General features: G+C 33.8%; 3 protein-coding genes across 3 annotated transcripts; 2 read left to right on the plus strand and 1 right to left on the minus strand.

Moving 5' to 3' along the window:
• Window positions 1–340: 340 nt before the first annotated feature.
• On the plus strand, window positions 341–14,313 carry LOC113851635 (phosphomethylpyrimidine synthase, chloroplastic). The gene is made up of 13 exons (XM_027482176.1): window positions 341–1,282; window positions 1,951–2,016; window positions 2,131–2,265; window positions 2,416–2,481; window positions 2,859–3,044; window positions 3,132–3,218; window positions 3,308–3,421; window positions 3,532–3,656; window positions 3,755–3,863; window positions 11,269–11,579; window positions 11,737–11,864; window positions 12,354–13,180; window positions 13,633–14,313. Exons 1-13 carry the CDS (start codon window positions 452–454, stop codon window positions 14,311–14,313), a joined length of 3,666 nt encoding a protein of 1,221 aa, XP_027337977.1. The 5' UTR covers window positions 341–451.
• A 3,436-nt stretch (window positions 14,314–17,749) lies between these two features.
• LOC113851190 (josephin-like protein) lies at window positions 17,750–18,130 on the plus strand. The gene has a single exon (XM_027481665.1). The coding sequence runs from the start codon at window positions 17,750–17,752 to the stop codon at window positions 18,128–18,130; it is 381 nt and encodes a 126-aa protein (XP_027337466.1).
• Window positions 18,131–19,443: 1,313 nt separating this feature from the next.
• Window positions 19,444–20,049, minus strand: LOC113850327. Its single transcript, XM_027480823.1, has one exon. It carries the CDS (start codon window positions 19,920–19,922, stop codon window positions 19,650–19,652), a length of 273 nt encoding a protein of 90 aa, XP_027336624.1. The 5' UTR covers window positions 19,923–20,049; the 3' UTR covers window positions 19,444–19,649.
• Between the last annotated feature and the right edge of the window lie 952 nt (window positions 20,050–21,001).

The raw sequence follows: 21,001 nt of genomic DNA on the forward strand, positions 1-21,001 counted from the left end.
TTTTCCTTTCTAAAAAGCTCATTAGGTGTTTTTTCAGACTTTAATTTATGGACTAATCCTCTAATGTTAACTTGAATTTATTGCCAAAATATTTCCCAAAAAGGTCCTTCAAATTCCAACACGAAGAATATTTTATTTACAAAATAAAAGAACGAATAATTTTTTAAAAAATAAAAACACATTTTGAAATGGAAACAATAAATAAAAAAAAAAAGAAAAAAAAAGGAAGACGCATGAGAGAGACAAAACACGAGCGATCTAAAATGGAGAAAATGGACGGTTCAGATCTTCCAAGTGTTCTCTCAATCCAACGATTCTAGTTCGTTTTCAAGTCACCACTCTCTCTCTCTCTCTCTCTCTTCCTCCCCCACCATTGTTGCTTCTCTGCAAACACCAAAACCCACAATCAAGTTCCAATTTTTTGTTTCTGAGTATCATTCACTCTCTTCGAATGTTACGCTTAGAATATCACTATCACCATTTCTCTCCCTTAATCCACACCAAATGCAAAGCCTACCAACCCTTTTCCCGCGCAAATTCTAGGGTTTCCCTTTTTTACCTCGAGCAAAACCCTCGTCGTTTTGCCCACACTTCCTGTCGTTCTCGATGCCCAATTTCGTCCAACGATGCTCTTAGGTTTGGGTTGTGGGGTGGCCACGGACCCGAAACATGGATTTGCCGTTCCACCGGAGAAACCGATTCCGCGGCGGATTCCGGAGAGAAGGAAACCGGCGACGACGATGCCGGTTCGACGAGCTCCGGTTCGGACCGGAGAAAGGAGAAACAAGGGAAGGGTGGGTGGTGGTGGCGGTGGCGACGGTGGCGGTGGCAACCGCTAATTCAGGCGCAGGAAATTGGGGTTTTGCTTCTGCAATTAGGGATTGTGGTCTTCGTTATGCGGTTGCTTCGACCAGGAATTCCCTTACCCGGGTCGGATCCTAGGGCTCCCACAATGTTTGTGAGTGTGCCTTACAGTGAGTTTTTGAGTAGGATCAACAGCAATCAGGTGCAGAAGGTGGAGGTTGATGGGGTCCACATAATGTTCAAGTTGAAGGGTGGTGTTGGAACAAGCCATGATGGTGAGATTGTTTCAGGGAGCAGTAATACTAATAGGTTACCGGAATCGGAGTCATTGGTGAAGAGTGTTGCACCAACCAAGAGGATAGTTTACACTACCACAAGGCCAAGTGATATCAGAACTCCTTATGAAAAGATGCTGGACAACGCGGTGGAGTTTGGATCGCCTGATAAGCGTTCTGGTGGATTCTTTAACTCTGCATTGGTAAGCATGTTGCAGCGCTTGTGTCTGTGTGATTTTAGAGCTTTGTGAAGCGTTCTAGAACTAGCATTATTAATGTGGTGCTGGAAACTTCAGATGTAAGTTATGCCTGAACTGAATTTAGTTTAGGGTGTGAGGAGTGAGGAGGTTGATGCTGGAAATGGATGTTGAGTCTCACCATACTTCTAGCTATTTAAACTCTGAATGCTCAATGTCAATAGCAGTGATGAAGGGGCAGGACTAAAGGGTAGGTACTTAAGTGTTTCCTTTTTCTTGAAGAGCAATAAGCAATTAGAAATTGAGATGCGGCTCCCATCCTTTATAAATTGTTATGCTATTTAGAAGGATGTTTTTTCTGAAAGCCACAATACCCCATTTAAAGTATTAATTGGCTTCATGAGTTGAATCTGCACACATTAATAAAGTCCCTTTTGAAATTTGTTAAATATTTGATGTTCAAGTTTACGACCAGGCTAATTTTGTTTTCACAATTATTGCATCAGGCATTATCTATGCAAAATAAACACCAACCTTCATTTATACATTTGATTTCATATATCACTGGTTCAAGATATTCACCTTCTTATACCAATTGGTTTATAAACTTCCTTGGTTCTCAAGATAGATACCATATATCACATGGCATGCTGACTTCATTCTCATATATGCAGATAGCACTGTTTTATGCTGCTGTGCTTGCAGGGCTTCTCCATCGATTCCCTGTAAGCTTTTCTCAGGTGTGAGTTTGCATTCTTGCCCCCATCTTAATTCCTTGGACGTTCTTTTTCAACTTATGTTTCCTCCTGCTCTAAAACAACATATTTTTCTAAATAAATGTATGCTTTGTGCAGCATGCAGCTGGTCAGATTCGAAACCGCAAATCAGGCACTTCTGCTGGTACGAAGTCATCTGAACAAGGTGAAACCGTCACTTTTGCTGATATTGCGGGTGTTGATGAGGCTAAAGAGGAGTTGGAAGAGATTGTGGTAAGCTGGATTCTTTACCATTTTCAGCACTTACAATATGTAGGGTGTTTTAGAGGCTTTTTAGTGTGCACCTTAATCTTATATTTTCATTTTTAGTTCTTCGGGTAATACGGGGTTGTAATTTTGGTTATGCTGATGTTCACTTGCCAGGAATTTCTTCGTAATCCAGATAGATACATAAGGCTTGGTGCACGCCCTCCACGTGGTGTTCTCTTGGTAAGTTCTAGCTAGACAGAGTAGCTGAACAATTGTCCTCATGATCCCAGGGTGAAAGTATATGTTGTTGTATACTTGTATTTACCAGCACTTTGTAGTTTTGGATAATTGCCTGAGCATGTAAAAGGTCAATGGTAGATTTCTTGGGCTAAAATCCAGCTGTGTTATATGAATAGTTCTCATATTTAATTAAGATGATTAGATATTGTGTTTGACTACCCAGTACATGGTATATGTTTTCTTAGGGATAAATTCCTGAAATGTTTTCACTTATGTCTTTTCTGCATGTGTGAACTAGTTGTTTATGTGATTTGATGATTTATAATATTGGTTTGGATTGACATGTAGGCAGTGAATATCTGTTGGTTATCTTACAGGTGGGTCTTCCTGGGACAGGTAAGACTCTACTAGCAAAGGCTGTGGCTGGGGAAGCTGATGTGCCATTTATAAGTTGTTCTGCTAGTGAGTTTGTAGAATTGTATGTTGGCATGGGTGCCTCCCGTGTTAGAGATCTGTTTGCTAGGGCAAAAAGGGAAGCTCCATCCATAATATTTATTGATGAGGTATAAAAATATGTATTCTCTTGTGATGATTTGGTTCAACATCTATTATTTAATATCAAACCAGTCATAGTTTCATTTGGTACGCAGATAGATGCTGTGGCTAAAAGTCGTGATGGTAAATTTCGCATTGTGAGCAATGATGAACGAGAGCAAACCTTGAACCAGTTGCTCACTGTCAGCATTCCTTTGACATTATCTATTTCTTATAAATCTTTAAGAAAAACTATCCCAATGAGGCTAATTTGTCAAAGATGCTTTTGCAGGAGATGGATGGGTTTGACAGCAATGCTGCAGTGATTGTTCTTGGAGCTACTAATAGGTCAGATGTTTTGGACCCTGCACTTCGCCGGCCAGGAAGATTTGATCGTGTAGTTATGGTCTGTATTCAAGTGTTAACACATTACATCCTTTGGTTTTTATGCTGTACTGCTATTAAAAATAATTATCAATTTTGCACATCTGTAACAATCTCCCCATAAATTCTTAGGTAGAAACACCTGATAGGATTGGAAGAGAAGCCATCCTAAAAGTTCATGTTTCCAAGAAAGAACTTCCTTTAGCCAAGGATGTTGACCTTAGTGACATTGCTTGTATGACCACTGGTTTCACAGGGTAATTGTGGTGCTTTTTTTACCTTCCATCCTGTATTTTTTACCCTTTGAAATTATATAGATTGGAATTTTGATTGGCTACTTTTTACATCATTACAGGGCAGATCTTGCAAACCTTGTAAATGAGGCTGCTTTGCTGGCTGGTAGGCAAAATAAAGTTGTGGTGGAGAAAATTGATTTCATCCAAGCTGTAGAAAGATCTATAGCTGTAAGTCACTCAATCATGGTGTTCTATAATTTACTCTAATTAGTTGGTATTTAGTACCTTGTTTAAACAGTTGGATATAGATATATGATATGGATAAAAGTAGTCTGACTTGAGACTATCTATTAAAAACTAACATGACTAGATTCTTTACCTTGGTTCTTGTAATATTCTTGAATTGAATGTTTCTTTATATATTTAATACTTAAACCCTTTACAGTTTAAACTTGTAGTCATGTAGTTTGGTAAGAATTTTCTAACTGACATATGACAAATTGTTGAATTGAAATTCAGTTTTGTAATCAGTTGTGGTGAATATGAACCAAATTATTCGTTGCAGGGCATAGAGAAGAAGACTGCCAAGTTGCGAGGAAGTGAGAAGGCTGTAGTTGCACGACATGAGGCTGGTCATGCTGTAGTAGGTACTGCAGTTGCAAAACTTCTACCTGGGCAGCCACGTGTTGAGGTAAACCATTAAAGATGCTCAAGTATTGGCAACTCAGAGATGCTGCTGCTATTACAGATATGCAGATTAATCTTATGTTACATTTACTTGCAGATTTGAAATTTTGGAATTCTGATAGAAACTGAATCTGAAACTTGTAAGAAATGAATATCTTGCTATTGCTGTTAGGGAGCAATCTAACTACAATTAAAAGGCCTAACTAACTGAGATGAGGTGGACGGGTCAACATTCATATTCATTTTTGCATCATTTAGGTTTGGATTTGAAAATTAAAGCAGTACTGGTGAACAATGTATAAATTTCTTTTGAGCGATATCTGATCGATACAAAACAAGATGAAAGTCTGAGATAGGATAGGAGACATCTGGAAGCAAATCATGTATACTGTGCTTCATTAAGTTTGTCATTTTGTTTATTGATTATCTTATTATTGGTAAATGAATATTTTCACTAGCAATTGTAGAAGTTACTCTTTAAAAATTGCAGCCTACTTCTGTATTTTCCAATTTCCATATATAATAAGGCTCAAGTTAGGTGAGCTTGTAGATAAATCCTTGTAAGAGATGAAAAACAATATAAAAAATGAATAAAACTTATAAATTAAAAATAACTTATCTCTTCATGTTTTAAAGAAAGTTAAATGAAAATAACTTCTAAAAAAGAGAAGTATAAGTTAAATTTAACTTATGGGAGGGGTTTTATTCATTTTTAATTTTTTATATTGTTTTTCTTATCTTACAAAGACTTATCCAGAAGCTCACCCAAATTGGGTCTAAGTTGTATGTTGAAAATCCTTTTGTTGCTCATCTGTTGTCTTTAAATGCTCTGAGGATGATTATTATTTGATGCTTTAATATCTTGTGTTTGTTGTCAGAAACTAAGTAATATCTTGTTTTTGTTGTCAGAAACTAAGTATACTACCAAGGTCGGGAGGGGCTTTGGGCTTTACTTATACTCCTCCAACAAATGAGGATAGATACTTGCTATTCATTGATGAGTTGCATGGTCGCCTGGTGACCCTTCTTGGAGGACGTGCAGCTGAAGAAGTTGTTTATTCTGGTCGAGTGTCCACAGGTGCCCTTGATGACATACGACGAGCAACTGACATGGCATATAAGGCTATAGCTGAATATGGACTTAATCAGACTATAGGCCCCGTGTCAATAGCGACTCTTTCTAGTGGTGGAATTGACGAGTCTGGCGGAGCAGTTCCTTGGGGAAAGGATCAGGTCCTGTAGTACAGTAACTCACGTTTCCTTCATATTCAATTTTTGCATATGCTGATTTTATAATGAACACAACAGGGACATCTCGTTGATCTCGTTCAAAGAGAAGTGCAAACATTACTGCAGTCTGCACTGGCTGTAGCACTTTCCATTATCCGAGCTAATCCTACTGTGTTGGAGGGGCTTGGTGCTTATTTGGAAGGTAATTGCACTTACCCTTTTTACTGCTTGGTGATTTAGCAGTGTTCTCTGGCAATGGCCAAACAATAGCAATGAAAACATGCAATATCTTTTAACTTAATTGAATGGGTAATAGGCATGTTTAGGATTAAGTTAAGGCTTTGCTATTTAAAAAATATAAAGAAGGAAATCATATATTTGAATCTTATAACATGTATACTGCATCACACCACCAGTTGACATAGAAGAATCATGTTTTTAGATTTGGGTTTGATCATCTGTAACCAATCAAACATGGGTTTTGAACTTCACTCCTCCTGGAATTTATAATCAATACATTGGTCATGTGAAAAAATTTATTGAACTTGGGATCTTAGCATCATTTGCTTCCATGAGTGTATATTGACACTGATATTGTGTAACTATTCAGTTTTGATTTAGCAACTGTGTTCTAATGGTGCTTATTCTTCAGAAAAGGAGAAAGTTGAGGGTGAAGAGCTACAGAAGTGGTTAAGATTGGTAGTTGCACCTACAGAGCTTGCAGTCTTCGTCAAAGGTACACAACAGTCTCTTCTCCCATTACGGACAGGTTCCTGACGGATAAAAGTTGTTTCTAATGCTAGCAATGTGGAGTGTAACCTGGGTTATGGATTTTGATATGGTTTAGAAGAAGCCTGTGAAGTTATACCTCAAATAACATGAGTTCACCTTTACAACTCTGTATATTTCTGTAAGGTGAATTCTGGCATCATTTTTTACAAGTAGCCAGCCTGTTATTTGTGTTATAAATTCACTCAACCAAAGTCAACAGGAAATGGGAAGTTGCAGATATATTTACATCAATGCTTCTTCAAAGGTTTCACCAGTCTTAACTGCTGCCACCTTTATTACATACTTATGTGAATTCGTTGTATAATAATTATTATTTTGGTGATATGATTTGTGATTGTCTGCAAGTGTAATTGTTACAGTTGTATACGGTTAGATTATGTGAAATATGTAGGACTCTTCAATGTTACTCCAAAATATTTTGTTGGAATTGCGAGTAACATCAACAAAATCAGTTTTCAAATTGTGGCCTTTCTCCCCGTAAAAATAAAATAGGCACTTGAATCATAATCAACTATTGAGTTGAGGAGCAGCATATGAAAACAAAAAACCTTTGGAGAATAAGTGGCTACACTACACTGTTTGTAGTTCATTTGTCAAGGCGTGAATGATTATGATGATTTTGTATCCTTCCAGTAGAATTATTGATATTTTGGAAAGACTAAAATATCTGTTTCCCTCTGAATGCAACTTTTTTGTACTTTTTGGTTAGAGAAAGAACAATAGCATATAACCTGCTATATGCTTATGGTTATGATGTCATGTTCATGTCACTGTAAGACATGATGTTGTGTCTTTCCACTGCTTAAAAGGTTGCATATTCAAAAGCGTAGAGCATAATATCAGCTGCCATGATTAAGGGTCGGTTTGTTTTAAAATTGTGTTGAATTGATTAAGATAAAATTAATTTTAAATTGTTGAACATGATTAGGATATATCACAAAGCTAATCTTAATTATGATTTTTTTATTAAAACATGTCTTTTATTAGTAATTAAGAATTGGTATTTTAAATGGAAACCAAATGGTCACTAATTCTTGCGTGGGAGTTTTAAGTACTCACAAGTAGAAGGCATGCGACAAAAGGTGCAGTGAAGAAGATTGACCAATACTATATAACAGAATCGAAGTGCAACTAAATAAAAGTTCAGAATAATACTTAAATAATTTTTGCATAAAAAATAATAATGTATAATATTATATTTGTTGTTATTTTATTACTAAGTTTTTTTTATTAATGATGTTGTATTCACCTATAATTTCTTAAATATTATTGACTATACAATATGGACGAATGCTTTATTATAAAAATATAAGAAGACTTGGCTGAAAGTAATCTCCATTGGTTAAGATGCACGTTAAAAAATTTACATCTAACATATCTAATCTCTCTCGGCTTGGTCAAATAAAATAACATGTTCAGTCATTTTATCAATTACTAAAGTTAAATTTGGGAGAGAAGAGAGCTTTGAATATAATGCATGCTGAGATTTATTTTTATGGATTCAAATTATTTTAATTGAAGGGTTGATTCTAGAATTAAATTTTAGATGAATTTAAATTATTTGATTCCTTATTCAAATTTATTAAAATTAATAATTAAAGTAATATATATTTACAAATCAACAGTTGATCCACAAAAATTATATTTATATAAAACAAAATTCAACTAGGAGAGGTGAGATTGATTAACATTCTCCCATAATTTAAACGAAAAAATTGTAATTAAGGCAGAAGTATGATTAGTTGTGGGAGATTGTTAGTTTGAAAACATGATTAGCATGAGAGGCACCATTCCTGTGGGCATTTCCAAGTGTTTAAAACTTACGCAACACATTTTTTTCTTTTCTTCCTAAGTAAATTACCTTTTCGTATTCTCGTTAAGGTTTTTTCTTAATTAGTCGTATTTTTTTATTCATTTTATTTTTAGCCTCTGTAATTCAGGTTATATGTGATTTTGATTTACTAATTTTTTAATTAATTACTGTTTTTTATAATTAAGAAAAATTAATTCTTGTCAAAATTTTTACTTAATATTCTTATATTATTATTTTTATCTAATAATTTTAAATATTGTGATATAAAATAATTTTAAAAGTTTAGAAATGTAAAATTGAGTAAAAACTTGATAATATTTAAAGGGGAAATATTTTTTTTCTAAATTTTGATGCTTTAACAACTGAATTTTAATAAAAATTAATTTAATTTAAATCTATTTTGAGTAAAAAAAAGGTATACATGTTCTACATAAAAAAATAGACAAGATCAAATTTTCTTATATTTTAAAACAACCGAATGTAATTCGTTAACAAAAAAATTGGGAGGAGAAAATCTCGCCCTGACCAATTCTGACAAATTAAAAATGTAATTATTATTTTCTAAACAGTCAAACTCTGTTAACATATTTAAAAGACATAATTATTTATTAATTATATCAAATTTCATTGATAATCCGTGATGTTTCTTGTCATAGTTGTAAGACTATTTTTTACGTTTACTTTAGTAGTAGTGTAAAGGTTAACAGATAAATTCAATATTTAAAATTTTAAATTATAAATAGAATAATTTTAAATACTTTATGATATACATACATTTTTTTAAAAGTCTAATCTGTCTTAATTATCAGTGTAATACAGATCAGACTTAAAAAAATTGTTTACTAACCTTAATATTTTTTACTAAACTCATTAAATTTAATACTTTTTTAGTATACATTTAAGGATGTGTAATAATATTTAATAATTAATATTATTAAATATTATTTATTAATTTTTTATTTTAAAGTTAAAAAAAATTGTATTAAATGTAATGTATATAATAAGTATGGAAGCTGAAATGAATTAAATAAGCATTAGATTACTCGATCATATCGAAATATCTAAGCCAAGTCACCAGAGCCACGTCACGTCATGTGACACTTTTTGGTGTCTGCGGTGTGGGGCTTACAGCACACACACACAGTCTCTCTCTCTCTCCAACTTTCTCTATATAATGTAACACACTCGAACGCTTGTCTTCAACCATTCACTTCACAACTCAAACTGCGCCATTACGTTGCAGATAAGACCAATCCAACACCCGTTTTACTTCAGGTTCTCTCTCTTTTTTCATATCATCATCTATTATAACTTTATATTGTCTTTCACTTGTTCTTCTCTCTCTTCATATTTGTATCTATATAGATATGTACGTGTGTATATATCCTCTTTTGATGATTTTGTTTTAATGGCTTGTTTTGGTGTTGTAAATATATTTGGGAAAAGGGGTGCTGCTGGAATGAAAAGGGTATGGCAGATGTTGTTTGAAAGTCTTTGTTTTTGTCTTGTTCTGATTTTTTGATGTGGAAGAATCCTTACTCAACCCCTTGTGAATGTGAAGTTTGCATGTGAGTCTTTTTTTTTCCTTCTCAGTTTTAGATGTGTTATTTTGTAAGAGCAAAATTGAGAATCGGAACAATCAACAGTGATATATGGATTTGAAGACTTGCTTCCATTTATTGCATGTAGAAAAAAAATGTTTCCATTCTCTAATGATTTTCTTGATTTAGGATATGGCTCTTCTAATCTACAGAAGCTGTTTTGGATGTGTTTGGAAGTAAGGTTTTATTAGAGTAAAAGGGGAGACAGGGAAAATCTTTTTAACTTTTTTTTTTTTAATGAAATCTTTTTATTTTTAAATCAAGAGAGTTATAGATTATTTATAAAAATTAATTAAAAAAATTTTAAGATATTAAATTTATTCTATTTTTTGATTTTATTTCAATATTAAATTAAAGAAAAGTTATTAGAAATGAAAACTTTACCCTGCCTTCTCTTCCCAAAAATTATTAAGTGGTCCGGATCATGCGCTCTAGGCCACTAATATTATGCCATGTGGAAATAAGTTATAATTTACGAGAAAAAGTGAATGTGTGACCAGGACCACCACCACAGAAAAAATTTCTCTTCCCGAAAAATTATAATGTTAAATTGGAAAATCATTGAAATAGATTCTAATATATTCACAATTTATTATATGGTTTTTCTTATTGTGCTCAATAAATAATAATATTTTATTAAAAAATTATAATATTTAGTGTTTTTAATGGATTGAATCATCTGGTATCTTGTAATTTTTGATAAAAAAATTCCTGCATATAAATTCATGGAAACATTAGAAAACTATTTATTATACATGATTGTGGATTTTTCGATCAGTGGTTATAAATTCGCCATTTTACCCTTTTAACAACTTTGTAATTTACTCCCTCTATCCTTTTTATTCATTGCTTTAAAAAAATTATTTTTTGTTTGTCACTTTAGAAACTAATAAAAAAATTAACTAGTTAAAGAAAAGAAAAGTAAATTTTAAAATTAGATAATAATTTCAATTCAAATGTCATTAATTAGTTTTCACAAACCGTGTGAAATATCAAATAACCTTCAGTGACAGATAAAAAGGATACACGACAATTGTTTTTCATTCTCATATTGTAACTTTGTACTATACCGTCTAAAGTGAACTCATCACTTCAGAGGAATTGAATCCTTTTCAACCTTTTCCATAAAGATGATGAAAAGCCACTGTCACTGGTTTAACTGTTTAAGTTTTTTGGAAGTGAAATTTGTTAGGTTCAGATTTCATTTCTATGAAGCTCTCTAATTAGAACTTTGGAAAATTACAGTGAAGAGGATATTAACTATTTTGTGAAAGTGAGAATTCATAATTTCATATGTGAAATTAATTTCCTGACACAGAATCTATTGATATCAGTGTGTATAGATATATTTTTGGTTTAGACAACAGGTATCCTCCATTGGAGACATTTTTGTTCGAGCTGGGTAAGATCACTCTGTGTAATAGATATGTTTGACATTATACTTCATGCCTGTTGTTATTTAACCAAAAATTTGTCTTTCAAATTTAAAATACTGTAGTTCTGCATCAAGATGGCATTGGTGCATGCAAATGTGACATCAGTTGTTTGCAAGAATGGCAACCATGCTTCTCAATCAAAATTCCCTAGTACTACGTTCTTGCCTGGGTTTGATGTTGTTGGGCGTGTTTCGAGTACTTGGAAGAAGGAGCTTTTCCCATCTTCCATGGCTTTGGTACCTAAAGCCACATTGACATTTGATCCTCCAACTACTAATTCGGAGCAATCCAAACAAAAGAAGCACACTGTTGACCCTGCTTCTCCTGATTTTCTTCCTCTTCCTTCCTTTGAACAATGCTTTCCAAAGAGCACAAAAGAATACAGGTGATCCTTATCTTCTTGTATTAGATCATACTATTAATGGATGTTGATTACAGATAATAGGGTTTTCCACACCTTTTTTAATAAACTGGATATGGACACAACTCACTAGTCCTCAAATGGCTTGATGCGATTAATGTATGATCCATCATGCTTACAGGGAAGTCATTCATGATGAAACTGGTCATGTGCTCAAAGTTCCCTTTCGTCGAGTTCACCTGTCTGGGGATGAAGAACAATTTGATACCTATGACACTAGTGGTCCTCAAAATATAAGCCCAAGAACAGGTATGAACTATGAAAATCTAACTTTAGTGCATTTTCTTTATATCTTGCATCAGTACTCTGTAGTACATTAATTTTCCTTGTCAATAATGTTGGGCTCATAAAGACATTCTTTTTGGTGTGAGTGAATAGAACAACTATATGTGAAATTTCCTTTATTGAATTTCATCAACAGGCCATATATATATATATATATATATATATGTAATTTTGTTCTAGAAGGTCTACCTTTTTCTTTTTAACATTTTGAATCTAGTATTAGTTTATGATAATCCTGAGTTTCTCCAATTTGCTACCATTATCTATATGTGCTCAATTCATCACGGCTTTTGGTTTCTATCAACCATTGTAGAATTAATACCTCAAAAGTGATGGAATCGTATTTATTACCATCATTGAAAAGTCTAATTGTGGTTTTTTATGTATACTTACATAAGCTTTTGGAAATTTACATTTATCTAATCGGTTTGTTTTCATGGATTTGATATTCAGGAATTCCAAAATTGCGCAAAGAGTGGGTTGATAGGAGGCAGAAAATGGGTGCACCAAGATTCACTCAGATGTACTATGCTAAGCAAGGAATCATTACTGAGGAGATGCTTTTTTGTGCCACCCGTGAGAAGCTTGACCCAGAGTTCGTGAGGTCAGAAGTTGCTCGTGGACGTGCTATCATCCCTTCCAACAAGAATCACTTGGAGTTAGAGCCCATGATAGTTGGAAGAAACTTCTTAGTGAAAGTGAATGCCAACATTGGAAATTCTGCAGTTGCAAGCTCTATAGAAGAGGAAGTTTACAAGGTTCAGTGGGCAACTATGTGGGGAGCTGATACAGTCATGGATCTCTCAACTGGTCGCCACATCCATGAAACTCGAGAGTGGATCTTACGCAACTCGGCTGTACCAGTTGGGACTGTACCTATTTATCAAGCACTTGAAAAGGTTAATGGAATTGCTGAAAATCTTAGCTGGGAGGTTTTCAGAGATACCTTGATTGAACAAGCTGAACAGGGTGTAGATTACTTCACCATCCATGCAGGAGTTCTTCTTAGATATATTCCTTTAACGGCAAAGCGCATGACTGGAATAGTATCCAGAGGAGGATCCATTCATGCAAAGTGGTGCTTAGCTTATCACAAAGAGAATTTTGCTTATGAGCATTGGGATGACATACTTGACATCTGCAATCAGTATGATGTGGCTCTATCCATCGGTGATGGTCTAAGACCTGGATCCATCTACGATGCAAATGACACTGCTCAATTTGCTGAGCTCTTGACACAAGGAGAACTGACCCGTAGAGCATGGGAAAAGGATGTTCAGGTGATATAAATCATCAAACTTTTTCGATCGCATGATACTGATAAATTTATGGAAAACTGAAGTGATCTTTTCTCTAACTTCAATTTTTATATTTCATCACAATGTCTTCACATCTGCTTATCATGTTTCTTTTGATTCATCATTTTTCAGCATGAACAATTAGGACTTTCTAGGGATAATTCTAATCTGATTATATTAGAATTATTCACTTGGATAGGAATAGACTAATACTAGAAGAAAGGTTTATACCACTGCTATGTTGGCCAATGAAGTTCCTAGTTGGCCTCAAAAACTAAATATAATCCACTGTGTTTTTTTATAGATTTTGTGAGTTGGTGACCAATTCTATTTCATATGATATTAAACTATCATCAGTTGATGCCATATTACTATCTTTAATATATCCCTAGCGACAATGAGTGCTTTTTGTTTACTTTTGAGTTACTTTACAGGTGATGAATGAAGGACCTGGACATATTCCAATGCATAAGATACCTGAAAACATGCAGAAACAGTTAGAATGGTGTAATGAAGCGCCATTTTACACTCTTGGTCCTTTAACAACTGATATTGCCCCTGGTTATGATCACATCACCTCTGCAATTGGTGCTGCAAATATTGGGGCACTTGGAACAGCTCTTCTCTGTTATGTGACTCCAAAAGAACATCTTGGGTTGCCAAACCGGGATGATGTGAAGGCTGGAGTTATAGCTTACAAGATAGCTGCGCATGCTGCAGATTTAGCTAAAGGTCATCCACATGCACAAGCCTGGGATGATGCATTAAGCAAGGCAAGATTTGAATTTCGATGGATGGACCAGTTTGCTTTATCACTGGATCCGATGACAGCCATGTCCTTCCATGATGAAACCTTGCCATCAGAAGGTGCAAAAGTGGCTCATTTCTGCTCAATGTGTGGCCCTAAATTCTGCTCTATGAAGATAACAGAGGATGTGAGAAAGTATGCTGAGAAACATGGCTATGGAACTGCTGAGGAAGCTTTGCTGCGTGGAATGGATGCTATGAGTGCTGAATTTCTCGCTGCCAAGAAAACTGTCAGTGGAGAACAACATGGTGAAGCTGGTGGAGAGATCTACTTGCCAGAAACTTACATAAGTTCCAAGGAGAGGTGAGACTAACGATATTGTATTACTTTTCAATAAGATGACTCTTTTCTCATCGTCAGGGATTAGAAAGACAAGCTGCGAATCAAGTTGATAAATAATGTAACAAGAAACTTAAACTGAGTTGAAAATTTCATATAGAATATGCAATAATCCACATTATTACATGAAGCAGAGGTCTTCTTGAGCGATTACTTAAAATGAGCACCATCTTGTACTGAAAAATTTTAAGATTTCCTCAAATTAGAAGCTAAAACCTCACGTGATTTATACTCAGGCTACATGACTGCAACATTACTGTTGCATCAAGTCCCACCCTCTATTCTCATAATAACTATGAGAGTAAACTATATTTCATCATTCATTGTTCTTCGTATACTTTTATGACCTACCATTATTAATGTTCTTATAATAAATTGAATTAGTATATGCTCTAGTACATACATCTTAACTGTAAGAAACTTCTGAACTGTGATGGTGCAAGCACCCAGTCAAGGATAAGCCTCCAACCAACGTCTTCATCAAGCTCAAGTGTTCAAGAGTTTATTGCATCACTTCCCATTTTTCAAGCAAATATCCACTTAATGCCTAACTATTGCATGAAAATGTTTGTCAACCATTTGATTTGTATATGTTTGTCATCTGAAAATGGAATTATTATCTTATGCAAATTATTTTGTAGGACTACATAAATGGAGCAAATCATATGAGAGAAGTTGGAGCTAGCTACACAACTGGTCTATTAGGGAAGAGAAGCATTTTCTAGCTATACTTGTGGACAACATTTAAGAACTTTATCTTTATTTACTTTTGTTGTGTTATCCAATTCTCAGCAATAAATTACTCTAGTATCTTGTTTAATACCATATTTATCTTTAGTTCTATTTTATTGACACATGAGATGCACCAGGGGTGCCTGAATCTGCATGAGCTCTGGCTGTTAAGCTAGGATGCTAGCAGATCAGGCTGAGATAGTCCCTTTGAACCTGATCAGGGTGATGCCTGCGTAGGGAGAGTGCATTTTTCTCTTTTTCATGCTTCTGCAGGAAGTGTGCTTTGTGTGTGCGGTTTGGACTTCGCTAATGCTGGGAAGCAGATTCAGCATGTTGGCCATGCCATTTGGTCACTGTTGGAAGTAGCTGAATTTGAAGAATATACTTCATGTTCTGAATTAGTAATATACTACTGTTCTTATATAGTCAAGATCTTATAATATAGCATAAAATCCATCCTCAAGAAATGCTAGCAACACATTTTAAACACATTCTTGGTTAGGAAGATGTTAATATCCGCCTAGTAGTTAAAAGGGATAAGTTTTTATTAGGAAAGAAAATATTTGTTACATCAAGAATATAAAAGTGTAACAAATATTTTTATATGCTTAAAATCAATTCTAAGGATTGATATTAACAAAACCCGGCTTTATTATTTAGGGAAATCCGAATCAGTCTTGCCAAATGATGATGGCCTATTTTTCATTTGGTGGGTCTTATTTCCTTTGTAGCAAGTTTCATTTGGATTTCACTAGATAATAGATAGTGTGTTAAAATGTAAGTCTTTCTTGGATCTCTGTTGAAGCATACACAAATTTTTTATATAGAGGATCCTTGTGAAAAGAAAATTACTAGTATTTCTTTTAATTAAAGAGAAAGTTTTCACTACTAAAACTATCAGACTGTAAATGCATGCATCATAATCCTACATGTCAATTTGTATGAATATTATGCGTTATAAATAAATTTATACAATGGGTTAATTTCCAGTAGTGATGCTGGATCCAAAGACAAAATCGAATTTACATGCTTTTCGGTATAATTTTTTTGAAAAAATAAGCGTTTTCAGGGAGAAGAGTGGTTGCTCCTTTCTGTGCGAGATGTGCTAACAGATTAATGACATGAAATCTGATGAGCAAAGTTTCTGGAATGACAACGAACAATACAAATAGAAAAAGGCTTCAATCTAATTTTAACAAGGTGTTTGGTTTTGTTTTGCAAAAAACATTATTTGACAAAATATGCTCAAGAATAATGGTATTTTTTAAAATGATGAATATGATCATGTTAACCACAATATTTATGACCTAAGACCTGAATAATACACACACACACACTAAACAAATAAAAAAACCAAAATAATTATAAGTGAATTAGTCGAATGTGAAGAGCATTTATTGCTCATAGTTCGTGGAGAATCAGATGGACTGAAAATTGGTCAAATGTTAACACCATCACTTTTAACTATTGGCTAATGACATTCTCACAATTTCTATTTATAGCATTTTTTATTACTTATTTTTCTATTTTTCATTATTACATTATATATCTTATCCTTAATTTCTCTTTCTTCTCTCTCTTTTAATTTGTAAGTGTTTTTGTACAAAAAGTTGTAGGAATAATAAAGGCTTAATATTATCTTTTATTCTTTAATATTTATTTTACAGGATATATAATATTATTTTACAGGTTAGTATTATAAGTAGACACTGATTTTTGTCCAAAACTTACATGTTTTATTTATGCCAAAACCTCCCTAATTTTCAAACAAACTAGTTGTCTTTTATTAGAAGTTTTGGCAAAGATAATAGGTTCAAGTGTTACCCAATTGAAACAAAAAATGTTCCAACTTTGTTTGATTTTACTCAACCTAAGATACCCTCCAGAAATTTTCTTGCATAGATACCTATCTTAATCACCCGCAGGTTTCATGTGGGACCTACATTCGTGTGTCTTTCCCTAAGTAAAGCATCATGAAAATTATTCTCCACGTAGTCAAAGGGCGGCAGTGCATTGGAAATCAGAAATCAAGACTGAAGTGAGCAAGTGTATCTGCCCATTCTGTTTTTACTTTTTTATCCATCATCACTTATTCCTCTTTTCTCACCTCCTTAACCCACTTTGTTGCCACACGCTTTTGCACCTTTTATGCAGTTCTTACATGGCATACATACAAGAAACACACCATGTTTGCAGATTGAGATTATCAACCATGAATTTTTCAAAACTTATTTTAGTAAATTTCTTTATATAACTTAATAAAATATTTTATTTTATTTTTATTTCATTAAGTATCATGATCAAATTTGTCATATTAATTAAGTCGTTTATTCAAACACACCTTAACTATATGTTTAATTTAATTTATTTTGAAGAAATAATCACAGTTTTATAGGGAACTTTTAAAATATAAATCATTATTGTTAAAAATAATTTATTCCAAACAGGCACTAAATAAATATGAAACATGGTTTGAGGATTAGTTTTCTCACTCAAGCACACAAGACCCTCCTCATCTCATATTTCCAACCTTTCCAACAACTGTGTCGTTGAGTCTTACCTACAATTCCTTTTGTCTGTTACCACATCACTTCATACATACATTCTCTTGCTTTCTCCCCCTCTTTTGTTTATAATACCATCATTGTGCAAAAGAAGAAAAGATCAACACAATGAATCACACAGGGTTTGAGAAAACAAGCTTGTCTTGGAAACACAACACTAGGCAAAGAGTAGCTACTAGAAACCAGCATAAGAGGAGATGCATGTTCAGGATTCCTTGGCGGTGTGAACTCTCTCCCATTGAGTTTCTGAAGGGTGTTGCAGATAAAGTCACGGAAGCTATGTGCTTGAAATCTGTGAGAAGATCTTCAAACCGAGGTTCATTTTCCATGAGAAGATCAAAACCCATAGTTGCTTCTGTTGATTATTATAGAGCAGCTGCTGTTGAGGACTGCATTGAGTTCATGCATTCTTCCTTTTCTAGATCAAATTCTTTAACAGCAACACCAGGAGAAGAAATTACTTACAAATACTCTTTTAAGAAAATTTGAATCATAGACTGTAAAAGATTGAGGTGTGCTTGATACTATAATTTAGTGTCTATCCTCTTGAATGTGCTCAGGTTACAAAATAACAATGGTGTGACAAGAAAGTTGCTGCTTTATTAATATGTATACTATGTGCTTAAATAAAAATAATCAGTTGCATCTACTTCTGGTGAGCTTCTAAGTTGTAACAGTGCGGACTTCATTTCAGCGGAATGACTGAAACAGTATCAATATATTTGCAATGGTTCATTCCTTTGACAGTTATTTTGTAAATGATTTGATCTATTATTAACAATAATTCATGGAAATATTAAGTTAAAACCGATCACATACATAATTAGGAAAAAATCATTTAAAACCATTTAATAGATGTTATATTCCCACTTTCTTTCTTCTATGGATCTGTTGGAACTTGGAATTCGATTTGCATAACACTTAACAGGGCTACTCAATTTTGTTGGACCATATAATTTCGGTCTCAAATATTTAGAAGCATAAGAAACCCCTAATCCTACTTTACATACACTGATGACAGTAAAGGAATAGTTCCATATCCTTAGCAAATTGAGTAATGGTCTTCCATTAATCATTAAGGATTCTTGACAAGCATCAAATCTTAATGGTTTTATGCTGTCCATTTTGCACGAAAAGATAGTCCTAATGCCAAGGTTATCTGAGTCCAAGGTTTAGAGTCAAAGCTCAAAGCAGAAGGTTCTATATGTTCAAGTCCCTAGGATAAGAGTTATTTTCAAGGTTGGAACACGCCTTGCACCTTTTGTGAATAATTCGGATGTTGTCTAGTTAACCATAAGTTCCCAGTTGGGTCAATTCCATCTAAGCTGTGGGACTTGTATATACTGAATAGTAAGTTAACATTTTGATATCATTAACAAGCAAAATAGTATATAATTGTTTCTTTTCATAAAATCTCCAACATAGACCAACAATAATAACAGGGTGTCAAAGCGAATCACTTGAGGCAATAAGGTTTATTCACAATGAATTTTCAAGCCTTCGTCTATGATTGTTTGATTTCATTCAATCTTCATGTTGGCTACAATAGCTACATACTCTGCTTTTTCTCTTGTAAGAAACATGAATAGATACAATGTTGGGTAGTTAGTCCTTGTAAGTTGTAACACACTATTTAATATTTATTTATCTTCTTTCCACGCCCTCAGCATGATGAATCGAATTTTTCTATTGTAAGCATTAAAATTTGGATGATATTACCAGAGACAATATTAAATATACATAATTTTAAGTTAATAAGAAAAAAAAAAGTAAATTACCAAAAATCTCAAATATAGCTAATTTTTATCAGATTGTATCATGTTGGTAACTGATCCAAAATGAATAGATATTGTTGTGTAAATACAATGATCTTCCAGAAGAATAAAACATAACTCGAACTATTCCATAAGATCAAGAGGTTGAAATCTAAGTGGACAAGACAATAATGCATGCATTTGTAAACAGATTAAATAAAAATGTAAGGTAAAGAAATTCATTTTTCAATGCTTCAGTTCTTAGCAAAGAGGCCTCCAAAGCCACCTTTCTTCTTTTGTGGCACGGCCACAGAGTTCTTGCGGCCAGTGGTGGTGCCTCCATTCTTCTCCTCAACCTTCTTGAGTATAGGGTCAGTCTCTAGAAGCTGATCTTCCTTCTGCAACCCTCCAAGAATCCAATCCAGAAGCCCTTTCTCTTCCTTGTTACTACCACTTGCACCCTTAGCTGCAGTGGCTGCAAAGACCCTACCAGTTGCTGGAGCAAATGACATGATGAGGGAAGCCATGTTCCAAACTATGGAACCGAATCTGAAGCACTTTATATGTTACTAGGAAGAAAATGAAGTGCTTTTGGTGAAGTTGAACAGAGAGTGGAAGGTCAGTGCCAGTGAAAATAATATATATGATCTCTTGTGGTAGCACCTCACAAGTGAATGTGAGCCGTTGGATTGTTTTAAGTGATGCTATAGGACTCTATAGCACGAGTTCTCCACAAGTGTCTTATCTTGATTGTTGCTAATTTTTTCGGTACACAAAAAGAAGGAAAATTATGGCAAGTTGAGAGGTTCATCCTCAGCTGCTGAGGCTGTGAATTTGACATGTGGATACACCACAACCATTGCCTTTTTCTGATTTTGGTTAGAAGCCACTTGCCACTTGAAAATGGGCCTCTGTTGGGATACTTTTTTTAGGTCCTGGCCTTTTTAGCCCATTGGAAAGTGTCCATTGTCTCCGACTTACTACTTTTGGGTCCAAAATTAAAAAACAAAAACTAGATAAGGTTTTGGTTTTGTTTTTTTGTAAAAGAAAGGTTCTGTTTTGTTTAATTATACTTTTAATATTTTATTATGTTTAAGAGCTTTTTTTGGTGAAAAGGCTTTTAATCTTTTATTAGGATTCATGTGTGATTTTGATCTCTCAATAATTATTTATTTAACTTTATTCTCTTACTTTTTTAACTGTTACAATTAAATATATTTGTTAGTATTTATCTACCTACTAAGATTTTTAAATCCTCAATTTATACTTAAATAATTAGTGGTTCAGCAGATATTGGGATAAAAATTATTTAAATAGTTCAAAAATTTAATGAGATATAAAATATTTTATTGAAAAAAGATAGGTTTTCAAACAAATGATAAAATTTAAGTAAAAATTGATATTTTTTGATTCATGGGTTTTAAGTGTTGGAGACTTTAAAATAGTTTAATTTGTTCAGTTGTGGATATTTAATTTTCAGTTAGAAAATAAAGATTTGGGAATTTTAGTTAAATAAATTTTAACAGAAGAACTTGTTTGTAATAAATAAAAAACAAGGGACCGAATTCGAGAAAATTTTGCTTTGAGAAAATAAAATAACACTGAC

This window comes from Abrus precatorius, unplaced genomic scaffold, assembly GCF_003935025.1.
Source record: "Abrus precatorius isolate BTA unplaced genomic scaffold, Abrus_2018 Scaffold9, whole genome shotgun sequence".
NCBI lineage: Eukaryota > Viridiplantae > Streptophyta > Magnoliopsida > Fabales > Fabaceae > Abrus > Abrus precatorius.

What these genes read in the sequence shown, in the direction of transcription:
- LOC113851635 (XM_027482176.1), top strand. Translation starts at nt 452, where the DNA reads ATGTTACGCTTAGAATATCACTATCACCATTTCTCTCCCTTAATCCAC. An exon ending in ATGACCACTGGTTTCACAGG is followed by an intron (nt 3,657 to 3,754) that starts GTAATTGTGGTG and finishes ACATCATTACAG; the next exon opens with GGCAGATCTTGCAAACCTTG. An exon ending in AAGAGCACAAAAGAATACAG is followed by an intron (nt 11,580 to 11,736) that starts GTGATCCTTATC and finishes TCATGCTTACAG; the next exon opens with GGAAGTCATTCATGATGAAA.
- LOC113851190 (XM_027481665.1), top strand. Translation starts at nt 17,750, where the DNA reads ATGAATCACACAGGGTTTGAGAAAACAAGCTTGTCTTGGAAACACAAC.
- LOC113850327 (XM_027480823.1), bottom strand. Translation starts at nt 19,922, where the DNA reads ATGGCTTCCCTCATCATGTCATTTGCTCCAGCAACTGGTAGGGTCTTT.